The 16,769-nt window shown below is 34.7% G+C and overlaps 1 protein-coding gene across 1 annotated transcript; it reads left to right on the forward strand.

The window, feature by feature from the left end:
* The first annotated feature begins 3,148 nt into the window (after positions 1-3,148).
* On the forward strand, positions 3,149-3,409 carry LOC137926949 (histone H4-like). Its single transcript, XM_068770698.1, has one exon. The coding sequence runs from the start codon at positions 3,149-3,151 to the stop codon at positions 3,407-3,409; it is 261 nt and encodes an 86-aa protein (XP_068626799.1).
* The last annotated feature ends 13,360 nt before the right edge of the window (positions 3,410-16,769 follow it).

Raw genomic sequence — 16,769 nt, forward strand, 5'->3', positions numbered from 1 at the left:
CTACTGCGAACAACTGGACCGCTTGAAGCAGGCGATCGACCGGAAGCGTCCAGAATTGGCCAACAGGAAGGGTGTAGTGTTCCACCAGGACAACGCCAGACCACACACTTCGTTGATGACTCGTCAGAAGCTACGGGAGCTCGGATGGGAGGTTTTATCACATCCACCATATAGCCCGGACATAGCGCCAAGTGATTACCACCTGTTCCTGTCCATGGCGAACGCCCTTGGTGGTGTAAAGTTGAACTCAAAAGAGGTTTGTGAAAAGTGGCTGTCCGAGTTCTTCGCAAATAAGGAGGGGGGCTTCTACGAGGGAGGTATTAAGAAGTTGCCATCTAGATGGAAACAGATTATCGAACAAAACGGCGCATATTTGAACAAAATCCGATCACTGTAACACTTTTTATAAAGCATTGAATAAAGAGCAAAAAAGCGGAAGGGAGATATTTGACAACCTGTTATAAGGTGATGTTGAAAAATTAATACTAAATTGTGCTAACATATATAAAAGGTTGGAGAAAAATCAAAACATTCATTTTTAAAGATTTTCCTTCTACACGCCTTTTCTCTGCATTTATTCTGTTGATTGACGACATTGTAGAAATAATTAAGGCTTTTAAAATTGATTACGTATTTTCTAATAGTTATCAAAATAAAAATTTAAAAACGGAAAATTTGTTTTACATATTATCTCTCTTTTTTCCTTTCTTTTTAAACAGTTTTATTTAGTTCAACCCTTACGGAATTTGTTTTTTTGGGTCAAAATTAGAAATTGAAATTTAAGCACTTTCCCGTTGTCAGATTGATCTGAAATTTGGTACACACATTTAATTTAGATGTCAATACAATATAATAAAATCAATAACATTATAAATCTAAGATGACAACCGATACAAAATGGCGGATTACATATTTTTCCTTAACCCCCTCAATATGGGTATTAAAAAACCGTTTAACTTAAAAGTTTTTTAAATATATTTATATATTTTAACAATCAACCGCCATTCATTTACAAAATTTTGAACACAGAATCGATATTGGTAACTCTGTAAAACCGCGAAATGTAAGCATGTTCCATCAGCAGTTCGCGTTTGAACTAAAATCATGGTGCATTTCAACGTCTAACTTTCGCGGAAAAACAATTAAAATTTTCCGCAACTGAACAGCTCGCGTCGGAAGTTTCGCTTTATTTGAATAAAATAGCAAATTGATTTCTTTTTTTTTTGTTAACAAAACATAAAACGTATTCACAACGTTTGGTATGAAATTGATATCTTTTTGATCATTTAGTCAACATCTCGTGAAGTGCGTGTGAAATAAATACATTTAAAAACCTTTTAAGTTAAACGGTTTTTTGAAACCCGTAATGTGGTGGTTGTGGATAAATATGTACCTAGTCCGCCATATTGGAACGGCGTCCATTTTGAATTTTAAATTTTGACATAATCATCATGTTTTACTAGTGTAGCCCTTTCATTTTATACCCATATTGAGGGGGTTAAGGAGAAATACGTAATCCGCCATTTTGTATCGGTGGCCATCTTAGATTTATAATTCTATTTGTTCCCCAAATAATTTTTATTGTTCCCCAAATTTTACTAGGGTAATACTATTTTACAACGGCTGTCGGCCACCATTTATTACGGTACCTAATTTTACCAAGGTATCATTATTTTTCTAGGGATGTCGGTCATCATTTAGTATAGTTCCCCAAATTTCACCAGGGTATCAGTATTTCACTAGAGCTATCGATCGTCATTTCTTATTATTCCCTAAATTTCACTAGGGTAATACTATCTTACAACGGCTGTCGGTCATTATTTATTACGGTTCCCCAAATTTCACCGGAGTATTAGTCTTTTACTAGGGCCGACGGTCATCATTAATTACGGTACCTCAAATTTCACCAGGGTATCAGCATTTCACTAGGGCTGTCGATCGTCATTTGTTCTTGTTCGCTAAATTTTACTAGAGCATTACTATTTTACAACCGCCGGCGGTGACTATTTATTACGGTTCCCCAAATTTCACTGGGGTATTAGTCTGTTACTAGGGCTGACGGTCATCACTAGGGTATTTTACTAGGGCTGTCACTGCGACTGCTATATTCTACGTATCATAGAAACCTACCAATGTGGCATGATATCTTTAAAACAGTTATTACGGGCTACAATGAACATACCGGATGCAAATGTTTTCTCCAAACCGTAATGTATAAAACTATCAAAAGACGCTCAAAACTAGGCCACGCTAGACTGTCGGAGTTTGTTCTCAGAATTTGCAGCCTTCGGTGTGCCAACTTAAAACTTATGCGGTGTTGGAAAAAGGAAATTTAAAAGGAGTTTTCACAGACTTTTGGCGCTTTTAAAGTGCAATGGTAACTTAGCGACTAAGTATTGTGATGCACAATCGCAAGTTAAAACTTAAGCTCTCTTTTTACACGACTAAAACATAAACAATTTCGTTTTAAAAAAAATTAGATTTCAAATTTAATCTTCAACACTATATTTATTGGTGAACTATTTTTAAACCTAGATAGATGCAAAAGTAGTGTATGTATAAACTTATTTGTCATAAAAAAAAGCTTTAAAGTTTTTACTACTATTCCTAATCATCCTGTACAAAGTGTAATATAAAATGTTAAATTAATTTATTTTTTCTATTATAATGTCATAGGCCTGCAGGTAATTTGGTTACTTTGTTATTACTTAGTACAGTACAAAATCTACAGGAATAGATAGTAAACAATAAATTAATTTTCATTTTTAAGGACCAATATTTAGCCACTTCCGCACATGCAGTGGTAGTCGTGCAACAAAGTGCACCGCCCGCCAGCCCGCTGATAAATGCGCATTTACTTAGGATGGACTTCCGCAAAATAACGCTTGATTCCATTAAAAATAATGAATATGTAGTAATCTAAATTTTGTTACTTGAAGTTGGGGCCGAAAGGTTCTCCAGTGACGACCAAGAGCCGGCAAAGGCAGCGTGAATAGGTCCACACTGAGTGGATTTACAACATGGTGAAGGTCACTGTGGATGTGGGATTCCAATACCGATCGTCTTGGTGATCTTTGAGTAATGCCCACGCCTTACAGTGGGCATATATTAGCACTTACACTACGCTCGCGGACTTCACTACGTCAAGATGACAAGACGCGGAAAAGGCGGCAAAGGTCTAGAAAAGGGTGGCGCGAAACGTCACAGAAAAGTGCTCAGAAAAGGCGTGAAAAGAATATCCGGTCTTATTTATGAAGAAACGAGGGGTGTACTGAAGGTGTTCCTCGAGAATGTCATACGAAATGCAGTCACGTACACCGAGCACGCGAAGAGGAAAACCGTCACCGCTATGGACGTTGTTTACGCGTTAAAACGTCAAGGCAGAACGTTATATGGATTTGGAGGTTGATTTGTATAACCCTTAAATGCATATTGTTGTTTTTAAACAACATACTAAAAACCACAGATCTAAAAAATAAAAATGTAGAACAAAGTAACTTATACGCAGCCCAGATACAAATCTACTACTGCAAATGGCGCTAAACGTGATCGACCTAGTGGGAGCACTATACAAAGAGAACTTGTAATAAAGAAGTTCCAAAGACCAGCTCAAGCAATTCCTTTGAAAGACGTCAGATTGGATCAGACATGTCATTGGGCAGTTTGGCTGGATAAGCAGCAGCAGGTGCAAATTCCCAAAATGTACAGGCTTTATATTCAAGTGTGCCAAAAATGTCGTGTATCTTTATATGATACGAAAAAAGCAATTGTTTTTATAAATATCATAATGAAGCATAAATAAATACTTCTCAAAAACAATATCCACTCTTATTTTACCCGTACTTGCAAAATCTCAATGAATGCGCAATGTAGTTTATAAACAACATTCACATTATTGCAAAAAAAGTATAGTAAATTCATGTCTAGATTTTTTTAATCATTTTTCCTACGCTGTAATACATGTCTATTGACAAATATATTTTTTTCAAACTTGAAACAAAAATCGTCCATTTAAGGGATAAATATAAACAATGATAAATTAAATTAATTAAAAAGTTAATTAATAAAAATTAACAGATATGATGATGAATCTATATACATATATATATATAAGTGGCTACATATAAGTATACGTAGTCCCGATGACTTTCTTCCGCCAGTTCTTCTTAGGTCTGAGGCATTTATAACACGGATATGTATAGACGACAGTAAGAAATCATCATTCCTAATTTGAAAAAAGAATCTTCGAATTTTAATTTGAATTTCGTTTTCATTTTTAGAACATTGTCACATACATAGGGTGTACAAGACATTAATTGACAATAAATAAGAGATATATTTTACCTCTTTTGAAGCTTTTACATCTATAACTAATTGCTCTGTGTACGTATATAAAAACCTAAATATATATTTTCTGTCATGCCACGTTGTGAATGTTTTTTTTTTTTTAAGTATGAAATGCGTGTAGGGCAATGTCAACAGCAAAGATACTGCCAAATGAGTGCAATGATATTTATTTTTTATGTAATATATATACTATAATGGGTTATTTTTTTAATGAACAGAATTTATATGTAACTAATGTCGTAAGTATAATAATTAAAAAAAAATTCCTCACCACGAAACTATGCAGTATAATTTCAAGAACGAAATTTCGTACGTCCAATAAAAGTCTGGAATGGTAAAAAGCTAGAACACTTCGAAAGTTTCGCAGGCGAAAAAAAAAAAGTTGGAGAATTTAAAAACAATTTAAAAGCGCTCGGGTTGTATCGTAAATACTCGACCTGGAAAGCTCTGTGACTCGTTACCAAAGTTCGCGTGGGCCCGTATTTCAGCGGCTGAAAATTTTTCGGTTGCTACGGGAATGCTACGAAAGAGGTTTTTATTTTGTAGATGTAATGGCTTTGATTGAATAATTGAACATTCCCTATATTTAAATGTTTGATTTGTTGATTTATTTCGTCGTACATATAGAGGGTGATTGGTCATAGGTTTAAAGGCTTCAAAGGAGTTAATACACAGCTCATTTGCTGTCAAATAATATATGACAGAATCTATCTAACAATCTACAGTTTTAGATATAATAAATAAAGTAATAAAAATACGAATTTATCAGCAGGCTGGCGGGCGGTGCACTTTGTTGCACGACTACCACTGCATGTGCGGAAGTGGCTAAATATTGGTCCTTTTCTTAACCTGTAACTTGTTATAATATCATAAAATTAAACTAGAGGACTTCGTTCCGAAAGACCATTCGGGAAAATCGAACAGACACTTTAAAACTACTCTCGAAATTAATTTAAAACGCTTGAAACTTTATATAAACGCTGGTGCAGAATTCTAGTAAAATATTTACTGCTAAAATGTTACCTTTAAAATATTATAATACACACTTTTGCCAGTGGTTTTTCTAGTCCTAGAAACAGTCAGAAATGTCTTTTTCTGGTATAGCCTTCAAAAACTTCGATTCGGTTTTTATCTCATCCATTGTTTCTAAACGCGGACTCTTTGGCTTTTTGGCTTTGTTAAATAGTCTTAAATCGCACGGAGAAAAATCATGAATACAATTGTTGAAGCAGTACCTGCACCGTTTTAAAAAAATCGATAATGAGACTTGCCCATGTGACGACTCCACAGTACAGACTTTTCATCACTTACACAGACACTGCTGCCGATTCGCATCCAAAAGACATAACCACGTGACCTTATGTGAAAACCTTAATATACCTCCGTTCAGCTTACCGGACCTTCTCAAGAAAAATTCTACAGCAGAATCTTATGATGAGTTAGCCCGGCACCTTGTCCTAAATCTCAAGGCATTTAACGGTCTGTAGCGCTTGGGCAGCGACTTAAAATAAAATAATGTAGCAACTAATATATAATTGAGTATTCCAAATTGTATTGTTAATATGTATAAATTTTAGCTGTATTTATCCATAGGAGAAAATTGTGTAAGAAAAATTGTAAAAAATTATAAAACGCTGTCGTGCCTCGCAGCTGGGAGAAGAAAGATCCGTATCAAATAGCGGCAACCCTCTCCCAACTGTCTGCGTTTAGTAAAAGCGAAAAATAAATGTCGTTAAAAAAACTCTAGAGATAAAAATTAGAATTAATAAAAAAAAGACATCGACCAATCAAGTCTTGACACGTTTGTAACATAAAATATTCTACAAAATTATTAGCGAAGTCTTTATTTCAATCGACGATCTATATTTAAAAACTTTATCAATAACTGTGTGATTAAAACAGTATAAGAAAACGTCTAGGAACGAAACGAAATCTAAAAAAGGCAGCGAACCTCTTGTCATGTCTTACCCGAGGAAATCATTAAAAAGGTCCTATTAGGAAAATATTACGAAGAAATAAATAAAAGAAAGTCGGTTTCAAAAAATCACTTATACGAATTATATCTAGGTACAGTACTCCAATAAAGTTTAACACCAGACTTTAGTATTAATCGAATCAAATGTGTCGTAACTTGGGCGTGCTGTTTAACTTTAAGTGCTCGAAGTGCAAGGCTGTATATATAGTTTGGGCGGAAGGTTGAGATCCATTTATTAATTGATACGTCAAAATATATCACACAGCGCAGTACCTCACGTAACCGATTTACCACATATCTGTTGAGAATTTACAGTGTAACAAACCAGATAAATACAAGAGACATTATTATGAAAAGATGTTGGTTGTGATTTTAACAATACGAATGATTATTATGGCGCATAGCCAACTTAATGTTAGGGAATATAGAAAAATATAGTTAATTAAATATGAAAGAAATGACGAGGCTAAGAGTGTCGGAATAATAAAACCTTCTCAGAGGAAAAATAGCTTTGGAACGACCTTTTAACAACAGTAAGGTTATTTCAGATAATATTTAGCAAATTCAAAGAGAATCTTGTCGTTCTTGTCAGAAGATGGACGCCTTTTTTTATGGTCTCCGCTGTTGGGGACCTCTCGTTCCCCTATCTCGTGTGGGACAGGGACTTTTTAATTCTAGTAATTTATTCATTTTTTTATTATTAACATTCTTCTCTTTCATATATCATCTTATCTGTCGTACTGTTTCTTTCATTCTACAATTTTCCCAGTCTTTCTCTTTCATTCCTTACTATTTTATTTTGCAACATTATTTATTATTCAAATATTTAACACGTATTTTCTCTGTAATTATCATCTTATATTATACTATTTATTAAACTGTTTTTGGTACTACTATATTCCTTTTATTTCTATATTTTAGTGTTCGTTTTATTTTTACCTATTGCATTTATTACCACCTTCCTGCAGTAGCTGAGGAAGCATTCTCTCTCCCCTTCGTCTTGCATGATGGCCGAGATATTCCTTTCCTCTATGGATGGACGCCTACTGCAAGGTATATGCCTTTCCCAAATATCGTCATGATGATCGGTATTGTTCTACCCGCTTTCAGCGATTTCCCGTCGTCGGTCGAAGTTGTCTGTCCACATAGTGGGGAGCCCACTCACACCACGTCCACCAAAATCCTTCCAGGATGTACGCATATATAATAAAGTTTAAAATTTAGGTAATACCTTTTCGACCTAAATGATAAACACTACTATAATATATATATATATATATATATATATATATATATATACATATATAAATGTGTGTGTGTGTGTGTATATATGTATATATATATATATATATAGAGTATCAGTAATAGTTAAGAGACTCACTTCAAGGATAAATATCCTACGTTGTACTTACATTTGCACGACTTTTATCCTTTTTTACAACAATGTATACGAATATAATTATTAATAATCTTTTACCGCACATGTCGTTTGATTGTGGAATGATTTACCGCTGAATATAAGACGTGCTAACTCACTATTCATTTTCATGAAAATAATTAACAAATATTTGGTAGACTTATGATTATTTATCCTTAAATCCTTTATTGCTTTCAGTTTATTTATTATTTCATATTCAGGATAATTGCGATCCAAGTCAGTTTAATTTTTTATTTATTATTATATTGTTAAAATTATTACATATATGTTCCATACATATGTATGTTTTGTACACGTTTACTACCCGTGATTTATACTTCTAGTGTTCCTTTATCATAGTTGTCTGAAAGAGACTGCCTCGTGTGATAAAACCGCCTATCGGACGTTTATTTACTAGCGTTTACAATAAAGAACATTAAATAAATAAATACTTTATCTACATCTATTCTTTAACATTTTCCTCTTAGTGTTATAAAAATAAATTTGATTGTAAAAATAGTATTCATTTATTTATTTAATATTCTCTATTGTTTTATATAAAATAATAAAAAGAAATTTTACCTTAAACTATTAATGTTGTTTTGTTGTTTTCAGGTGAGACGATTTCAGAAGCAACGCTTTATTGTATAAGATCAGAAAACGTGTCTTAATTTTTAAAAATTATAGGAGAATGAAGCGAATCAACAAAATTGTTTTTTAACTTGCAGTTTATTACACGCTCCGGAACATTGAAAAAAATGGAATATTTTGGACTTATTACAGTAAGATAAAATATTGCCACACGTAATATTCTGTGGCTTAAAAAATATTATAGACGCGTTTTATTTAACTATATTTATGTTAATCTATCAAGATATACTACTATCATCAAAAAGTATGGTGAAATTGTCATTTAAAAAGGCATTAGGCAGGCAATTCTTTTCTTAGGTTGGTTGGTCTACAACATTTGCCAAGCGTCTGTTTCTCAAACTTTAAATATCATTTGTCACAGCCTTGACCGTTTTGAAGGATGTTTTGTGTCGAAAACGCGTCAAGTCTGGATTGGAAAAAAAACGTCAAAAACTCTACTCATATCGTACCGCATCCACCGTATTCGCCTAATTTGGTTTCGTGCAACGGAAGTTATTGAAGGTTATACAGGAAAAATAATTTTCCGACTGTTTCGAGGAATGGAACAAGCGTTGGCATAAGTGCGTTTTATCGTACAGTGATTATTATAAATGTAATTAAATTGATTTATATAAATAAATAAAAAAATTACATTTTATAAACAAATTCACCTAACTTTTTGATCACAGTATATACGAACAGTTTGTTATTCTAACATTGATTCTTATCGTCTTTGGCAAATAACCAAAGCTTTTCAATTATAGAACATATCACGCAATCTTCTCCTATGAGATAAACGAATTGTTTTTGTAAAAATACTATGTAACTCGAAATGTGTCCTATATGTACACATTTATATATGGATTTCATTATTTATTATATTGACATAAATAGTATATGTAGATATTTAAATACACGCACACATATATATGTGTGCGTGTGTGTGTGTGTGTAAATATATGTATATATATCAGGAGCTGAGAAAGTGTCTCTTCTTAAAGATATAAGAAGAGAAAAGAAGTATAGAATGTCGCAAGAGGTTCACCGTGTACCGGTTTTATCAGAATTTTTTCATCACTCTCTGTGATCATGTGAAAATGTGATTAGAGAGAAAAGTAAGTTGTTCTTGTGATCAGAGACGATATGCCACGAAAAAAATACAAAAAAACTCACTGCAGGACTTCTGTTCAAAATTATATCTATAACAACTATCGTTACATCATCATCATCTTTTCAACAGGTAGTCCACAGCTGGACAAAGACTTCCTCATAGATTTCCTATAAGATCAGCTTATAGCGGCCTGTGTCCACCATCTTCACTTTGTCTTACGATCTTCGCCGTGTGTTTATGTTTTAGTCAAATTTGTTATTGTGATCTATATATATGATGATTGGTTAATGTTGTAACATCCAATAATACTGTATAAAGTGATCACTTTGATATGTGTCATATTATGTTATTTTTTCTGTAGCAATGCGACAGATAAATAACTTCTGGCGGAACAAAGTCTTCAGATATAAATATTGTTACAAAGCACGAGTTACAGAACCCACTAAACAATTAACACGGAACCCTAGGATCAAATCAAATATGTTAAAGGTGTAGCATAATAATATGTTTTATGTGATTTTCTTCATTCTCGATTTTATTTAACTATTTTATTTTATTTCTCGTATTTTAAGATTTTAACTAGTTTCACCTAACTCTATCAATTTATCTCTGCACTGCCCAAATGGTTAACTGGCAAAGAATGAATATATAAAAAAAATTAAATAAATAAATAATAGATATACACACGAATATATTATAATAATTTTAACAATTTTGAAAACGAATTATCTTACTATACTATCAATAGTTGATTGAGCAGTGGTAACAAACCGGTAGAGGATTAAGACTCGCAATTTAAAGTCGCGGATTCGATTCCTGAAATACAATCTTACATAAGTACACTTTGTGATTTAACTATATAGGATTGCAACTGCTCATAAACAATCTTTAAAAGATAGGTTGCATGGTCTTCTGCATGCGGTGTATGTATGGTAATCATGATATATCTCCTCTATGATATACTTCATTCTAAAACCTTTAATTTCTGGATAAGGTGTACTATACACTAATTTACATCAAATTTATTCTACATTCTTCGCTTTGAACCTTTTGAATCAACAATAAATGATAATTTATGTATCAATAAATACATTAAAAAAACTTTTAAGTTAAACGGTTTTTTGATACCCATATTGTGGGGGTTAAGGAAAAATATGTAATCCGCCATTTTGTATCGGCGGCCATCTTAGATTTATAATTTTATTGATTTTATTATATTGTATTGTCATCTAAATAAAATGTGTGTACCAAATTTCAGATCAATCTGACAACGGGAAGGTGCTTAAATTTCAATTTCTAATTTTGTTAAAAATAAATTCTGTACGGGTCGAACTAAATAAAACCGTTTAAAAAAACAATGTAATCGGAGTACAGAATACAAACAGTGCCATCTAGCGACATTATTATTAAACTTATTATTAGTCAAATGCCTCACTGGCTCAATGTAGTTAAAAACGATTCATACCTAAACAAAAACACATTGGTCATGCCCTGTTTAACCCAATAAGCATTCGTCATATCTTTCACATCCGTTCGTAATTTTCGTATTTTCCCTACGACAGGTCGTTAAGATAATAAATGGTAAATATTTTCTACATCATATGTTTGTAATATCGAACGCATTTCAAAAATTTATGACGAAATTTTATTCGATAAACGAAAAAGTATTTATTGTTTAAAATTTTTATTATACAGCGTATGACAGTTCAGTGTGTTTATTAGGTCTATGGGATGTGAAATGAGTTATTAAAAACAGTTTAACACGTTATGTGTCACGTCAGTCACCGGCGACTGACACCGACCTTACCGTTTAGGCCGCGTCAGTCATCGGCGACTGACACCGACCTTTCTGTTTAGGCCGCGTCAGTCACCGATGACTAACAACTACATTTCCGTTTAGGCCGCGTCAGTCACTGGTGACTGACACCTACGTTTTGTTTAGACCGCTTCAGTCACCGGTAACTGACTGTATAAAATATGATAACCACGACGTGTCAGCCCATAGATATCTACTGCAAAACATTGGACTATCACAAAGATATGATCTTACCAATTAGTGTGCATTCTTTTAGCCACATAACACTTAGTTTTCTGATTATTTTTCATTTTTGCTTAAATTAATTATTGTATCATATAATAATTGCCAGCAATTACAGCATTTAAATCTTATATATATATATATATATATATATATATATATATACATGTATATTACAGTTGAAGAGAAAGCTAAATTTTAAATAGTTCTGAAATTTCAATATGTGGAACCAGTTAGTATTAACATAGTCGGTTAGAACGAAATACTTGAGTCGCAACATTGCGACGTACAGCGATTCAGAGCGAATTCCACGTGAGCCAATTTTTCATGCAACACTTGGCTTAATGCCATATTATTAAAAATTTCAAATGGAATATATACCGAATAATACATTTTATTAAAACTAAATTATTATTATTTAAATATTCTATTATATATTTTAAATGCATTTACTATGGACTATAATTTTAATAATAATAATAAAAGTCACCAAGAAACATGACATTAACATCATATTAGGAGACATGAACGCCAAGGTTGGTCGGAGAGAAGTAAAAGGTACAGTGGGAAAATATGGACTGGGCGAAAGAAATGATAGAGGAGATAGGTCAGTCCAGTTCTGTCAAGATCAAGACTTTGTCATTATGAAAACGTATTTTCAATTACCGCATAGGAGACTGTACACATGGACCTCGCCCCTTCATAAACCCGACCGTATTGTTCGAAATCAAATCGACTACATTATGATTAACAGCCGATTCACTGTTGAACTGTGTGAAGAGTGCTAAAACATACCCAGGTGCTGATATAAGATCGGATCATAACCCAGTGGTTGCAGAAATGCTACTTGTCTGAAAGAGCATACGAAAACGACGGGCTAACAATAGAGCCAACATTCGGAAGATAAGTTGCATGAACTGCAAATCCGAGGTGATAAGAGAGATCAATGAATAGGCTACAGAAGCTAAGCAGTCTCATGAGTCTGTAGAACAGCAGTGGTACGAACTGAAAACTAAAGTACACAAAATCAACGCAGATATTCTAAAACCAGATAAGTGGGTTGCCAAAGAGCCATGGATGACTGAAAAAATCTACCAGCTAATGGAGAAAAGAAGACTTCACGAAAACGACGACGAGCTGTACAAAAGCACAGACATAGAAATTAGAAGAGAAGTTCGCTATGCTCGTAACATCTGGTATAGTAAGAAGTGTGATCGTCTTGAAGAGCTTCACAACAAACATGATGCATTAAATCTGCATAAAGAGATAAGAGCCATGGTAGGAAAGAAATACCCAACGCACCAACTAGTGGACGCCAATAATCTCCCTGTATTGGACCCGGAAGAGAAGAAACGCATCTGGGAGAAATACATTAAGAACATGTTTGCAGACGCCTCAAGAAGTTTTAATGCCGATACAAACACATACGAGGGACTTCCAATTCTAAAAGACGAAGGTAGGAAGGCATTACTCAAGGCAAAGACAGGAAAAGCTGCGGGTCCAGATAACGTCTACGTAGAGGTGCTTAAATTGGTCAAAGAGGAAAACATGGCTGCCTTAACAAAGCTTCTAAACCTGGTGTATGATACGGGACAGATTCCGCATGACTGGTTAAGATCTGTCTTTATTACTGTCCCAAAGAAGCCGAATGCGAAAAAGTGTGAAGAATTTAGGACGATAAGTTTAATGAGCCAAGTGCTTAAAATACTCCTCTCAATCATTCACGAGCGCATAAGGGTCAAATATGACGAACAACTTGGGGACAGTCAGTTTGGTTTTAGATCTGGAATGGGCACGAGATAAGCATTGTTAGCAATACAGGTATTGGTCCAAAAATGCAGAGAAATGCAACAAGATGTCTTTCTTTGTTTCGTCGACTATGAAAAGGCATTTGATCGAATACTTCACGATCGAATGTTTGACATACTACAGGACATTGGCCTTGACGACAAAGACATCAGATTCATCAAAAACTTGTATTGGAATCAACAGAGAATCAGACGGAGAAGAAACCAACGCTGTTGCTGTTCAAAAAGGGGTAAGACAGGGATGCATTTTATCACCTCTCCTCTTCAACCTCTACTCAGAAGACATAATAACAAAGGCTCTTTACAACCTTGACTGTGGTGTAAAAATAAACGGCCGCAATATTAACAACTTACGTTACGCCGATGATACAGTCTTGATAGCATCTACAGCGGCTGATCTTCAAAAAATGGTTGAAACCTTGGAGGTGTACAGCAGCGAAGCTGGTCTCAGAATGAACGTTAAGAAGACGAAATTTATGGTCATTTCTAACGCATCTGACACCACCACGAACATCACGGTATCAGGCCAAAATCTGGAAATGGTTCAAAAGTACAAATATCTGGGTACATGGCTTAACGAAGATTGGAATACTGTACGGATGTGAGGCATGGACCATAAAGGAAGACCTTCGTAAGCGTATAGAGGCTTTCGAAATGTGGACATATAGACGCATGCTGTCCATAAGCTGGACTCAGAAGGTGACCAACGTCGAAGTTCTGAAACGAATCGGCCATATACGCGCACTAATGCTCACAGTAAAACGAAGGAATATCGCTTACTTGGGACACGTTCTTCGACACCAATGATACAATCTCCTTCAATTTATCATGATGGTAAAGGTCGCTGGTAAAAGGAAGGTTGGTAGGAGAAAGAAGTCGTGGCTTCGTAATATTAGAGAGTGGACCGGAATCGCCAGCGCTGCTGAGCTATTACGCAGAACTAAAAATAAGGAAGAGAGCAGGAAGCTGATAGCCAACCTCCACTAGTTGGAGAGTTAGTTAGTTAGTAGAAGAAGAAGATAATTTTAATTTATATATATAAAAGTATGGATAGATTGACTAAATCAGTTACATATCTATTAGAACCAGGCGTTACCTCGCGGAAGACCATCCTAATAAATGAACATATATAACAGAACAGATATATACAGAAATGAACAATAATATATAGCTACTTTTGCTATGCAGCAGAAGTCATGCAATGAAGTGCACCGCCCGCCATCCCGCTGATAAATGCGCGTGCGGTAAACAATGCGAAACATAACTACCACCGTCAATCTACTCTACACGCGTTTCACCTCTCCACGGGGCATCCTCAGGAGATGTTAGACCAACCAGTGCCAAACACCAAGTGAGTTCCGTCCGTCACCACTCTGCTATTTATATGCTTCCCCCCCCCCACTACCACTCAAGATCACGTGACCAATCACGTGTATTTTTTTTTAAGTTATACTTCATCTACTACGCAAAATCACATATAACAGCATTATCAGCGGTCGTTGCACTTCATTGCACGACTACTGCTGCATAGCGGAAGTAGCTATATATTAGTTCCTTTCTTAAATCAGTTTCATTTTACGAGTCATTGGAAGCGGCGATGGACCCCCACTAGTGGGAATCTACGATACAGTCGAGAGCCCTATGTCTTACAGTGGAATCTATCAGACTGAAAAAGGCTTATATGTATAAATAAATAGAATTTTCAAGCACTAATGCACTATTAAAATTATTTTTGCTTATCATCGATATTATGCTACCTATAGTTATAAACTAAACATAGTATTATAAAAATGGTATCTTTGTACAGTGAAATAAAAAAAAAACTGAATACAAACTCGTAAGAGATCTTTTCGATCTCTAACGTAAAGTAAGTAGAAAAATTCTCATGCAACCCGAGCGTCTAGACTGCAGTTTTACGATCATTTCTTATCGTCTCAAAACAGACGACATTCGCGGTACTGTTCGCATGCTTTCCATTTGCGGACAATCTCGTATATCGTGAACTGAAGTGTGGGCATATTTTTATTCGTTTTTTAAATAGAAGTTTTAAAAGCTGTAGAACCAGCGCATCAATACTGATGAAACTCAAACTGTATTAAAAACGTATTATTGTGTTTTTCTATCATATACACAAAAGGGGGACAACACTTTTGATATAGAAAGGACATTGATCAAAATGCCGCTTGATATCGTAATAGCCGAACCAATATACATCAACAAAGATAGTTATAGTAAAAGTAAGATAGTGTGAGGCATTTAAAGGTTGTAGCGATTTTCACTATGGTCTTCAATATAAAACCACAGCGGTAAACTGTTTTGCTCGCCTATGTGTGATACGTATGTACTTTTGGTACATCTGCTTCAACTTACTAATCCTCTTAACACGTTCACTGCGGTTTGAGGTCGACTCAGCCTCATGGTAAATTTTGCACTGGTGCGGCGCGTAAAACTCGTGTTTTCTCTCTAGTGCGGCGGCTGTTTACACTCAACCGTATGAGGTATGACAAATACAAATATAGCTTTCTTTATGTCTGCGAAGCATTGACTCAATATTGTAAAAAAATATTGATGAACATGAGGCAGAAAAGGCCTCAACCGCACTACTAGGAAGTTCAGCTTGAGGCTGATTCGACCTCAGCCGCATCAGCTGAAAGTTCTTCAAAATTGGGCCCGCAGTGAACGTGTTAACTACGTTCTACTGTTCTTCTTTTCAGCCGAGAGCCTCCCTCGAAGATCGTCTCTATCACCGGTCCTGCGCTGCCTGTGTTCAACCTTAACTATGTTGTCAGTTCACTTAATGGAGGCTGTATTCACGCAACGTCTACCAGCTTGTCTCCCACTCGAGAACCTTTCGGCACCAACAACCATCGGTTGAACCAGCTATGTGCCAACTGCCATTTCAGACAAACAATTCTTTGAGCTACGATCATCTTGGTTCTTCTACAGAAAGAAACTCCAAACATAGTCCTCTCCATTGCTTTTCAGACGACTTTAATATTTCTTATTAGTACCGTCGTAATATGTCGATTACTTTAGTTTTATTATTTTAATATGCGATTTGATTTTTTATTTATTAAAAATAAAACTTTTTAATTTTTGTACTATATCCCTGTCCACGCAATTAAAACTAGATGCAAATAATTAGCGTATAATCTGTAGTCATTAATTAAAAGATCCAATTAGCGAGTTTCATGCGATACCACAGATAATATATACAAGCTACGTGACTTTAAATTTATCTGTACTCATGTGACAGTAATAATATTTTTATCTTGTGTTTTAATTAAACAGGAGTATTTAATGTAACATTTTATTTTGTGTGAACTATATAATACAACTTTGACAATGTTCTAAAAATGAAAAGGAAATTCAAATTAAAATTCGAAGATTCTTTATTCAAATTACGATGATGATTTCATACTGTCGTCAAGTTTACTATACCT

Source organism: Battus philenor, unplaced genomic scaffold (genome assembly GCF_028537555.1).
Source record: "Battus philenor isolate CCGP_79_NKW_IND1 unplaced genomic scaffold, ilBatPhil1.0.hap1 SCAF_3, whole genome shotgun sequence".
Classification (NCBI taxonomy): domain Eukaryota; kingdom Metazoa; phylum Arthropoda; class Insecta; order Lepidoptera; family Papilionidae; genus Battus; species Battus philenor.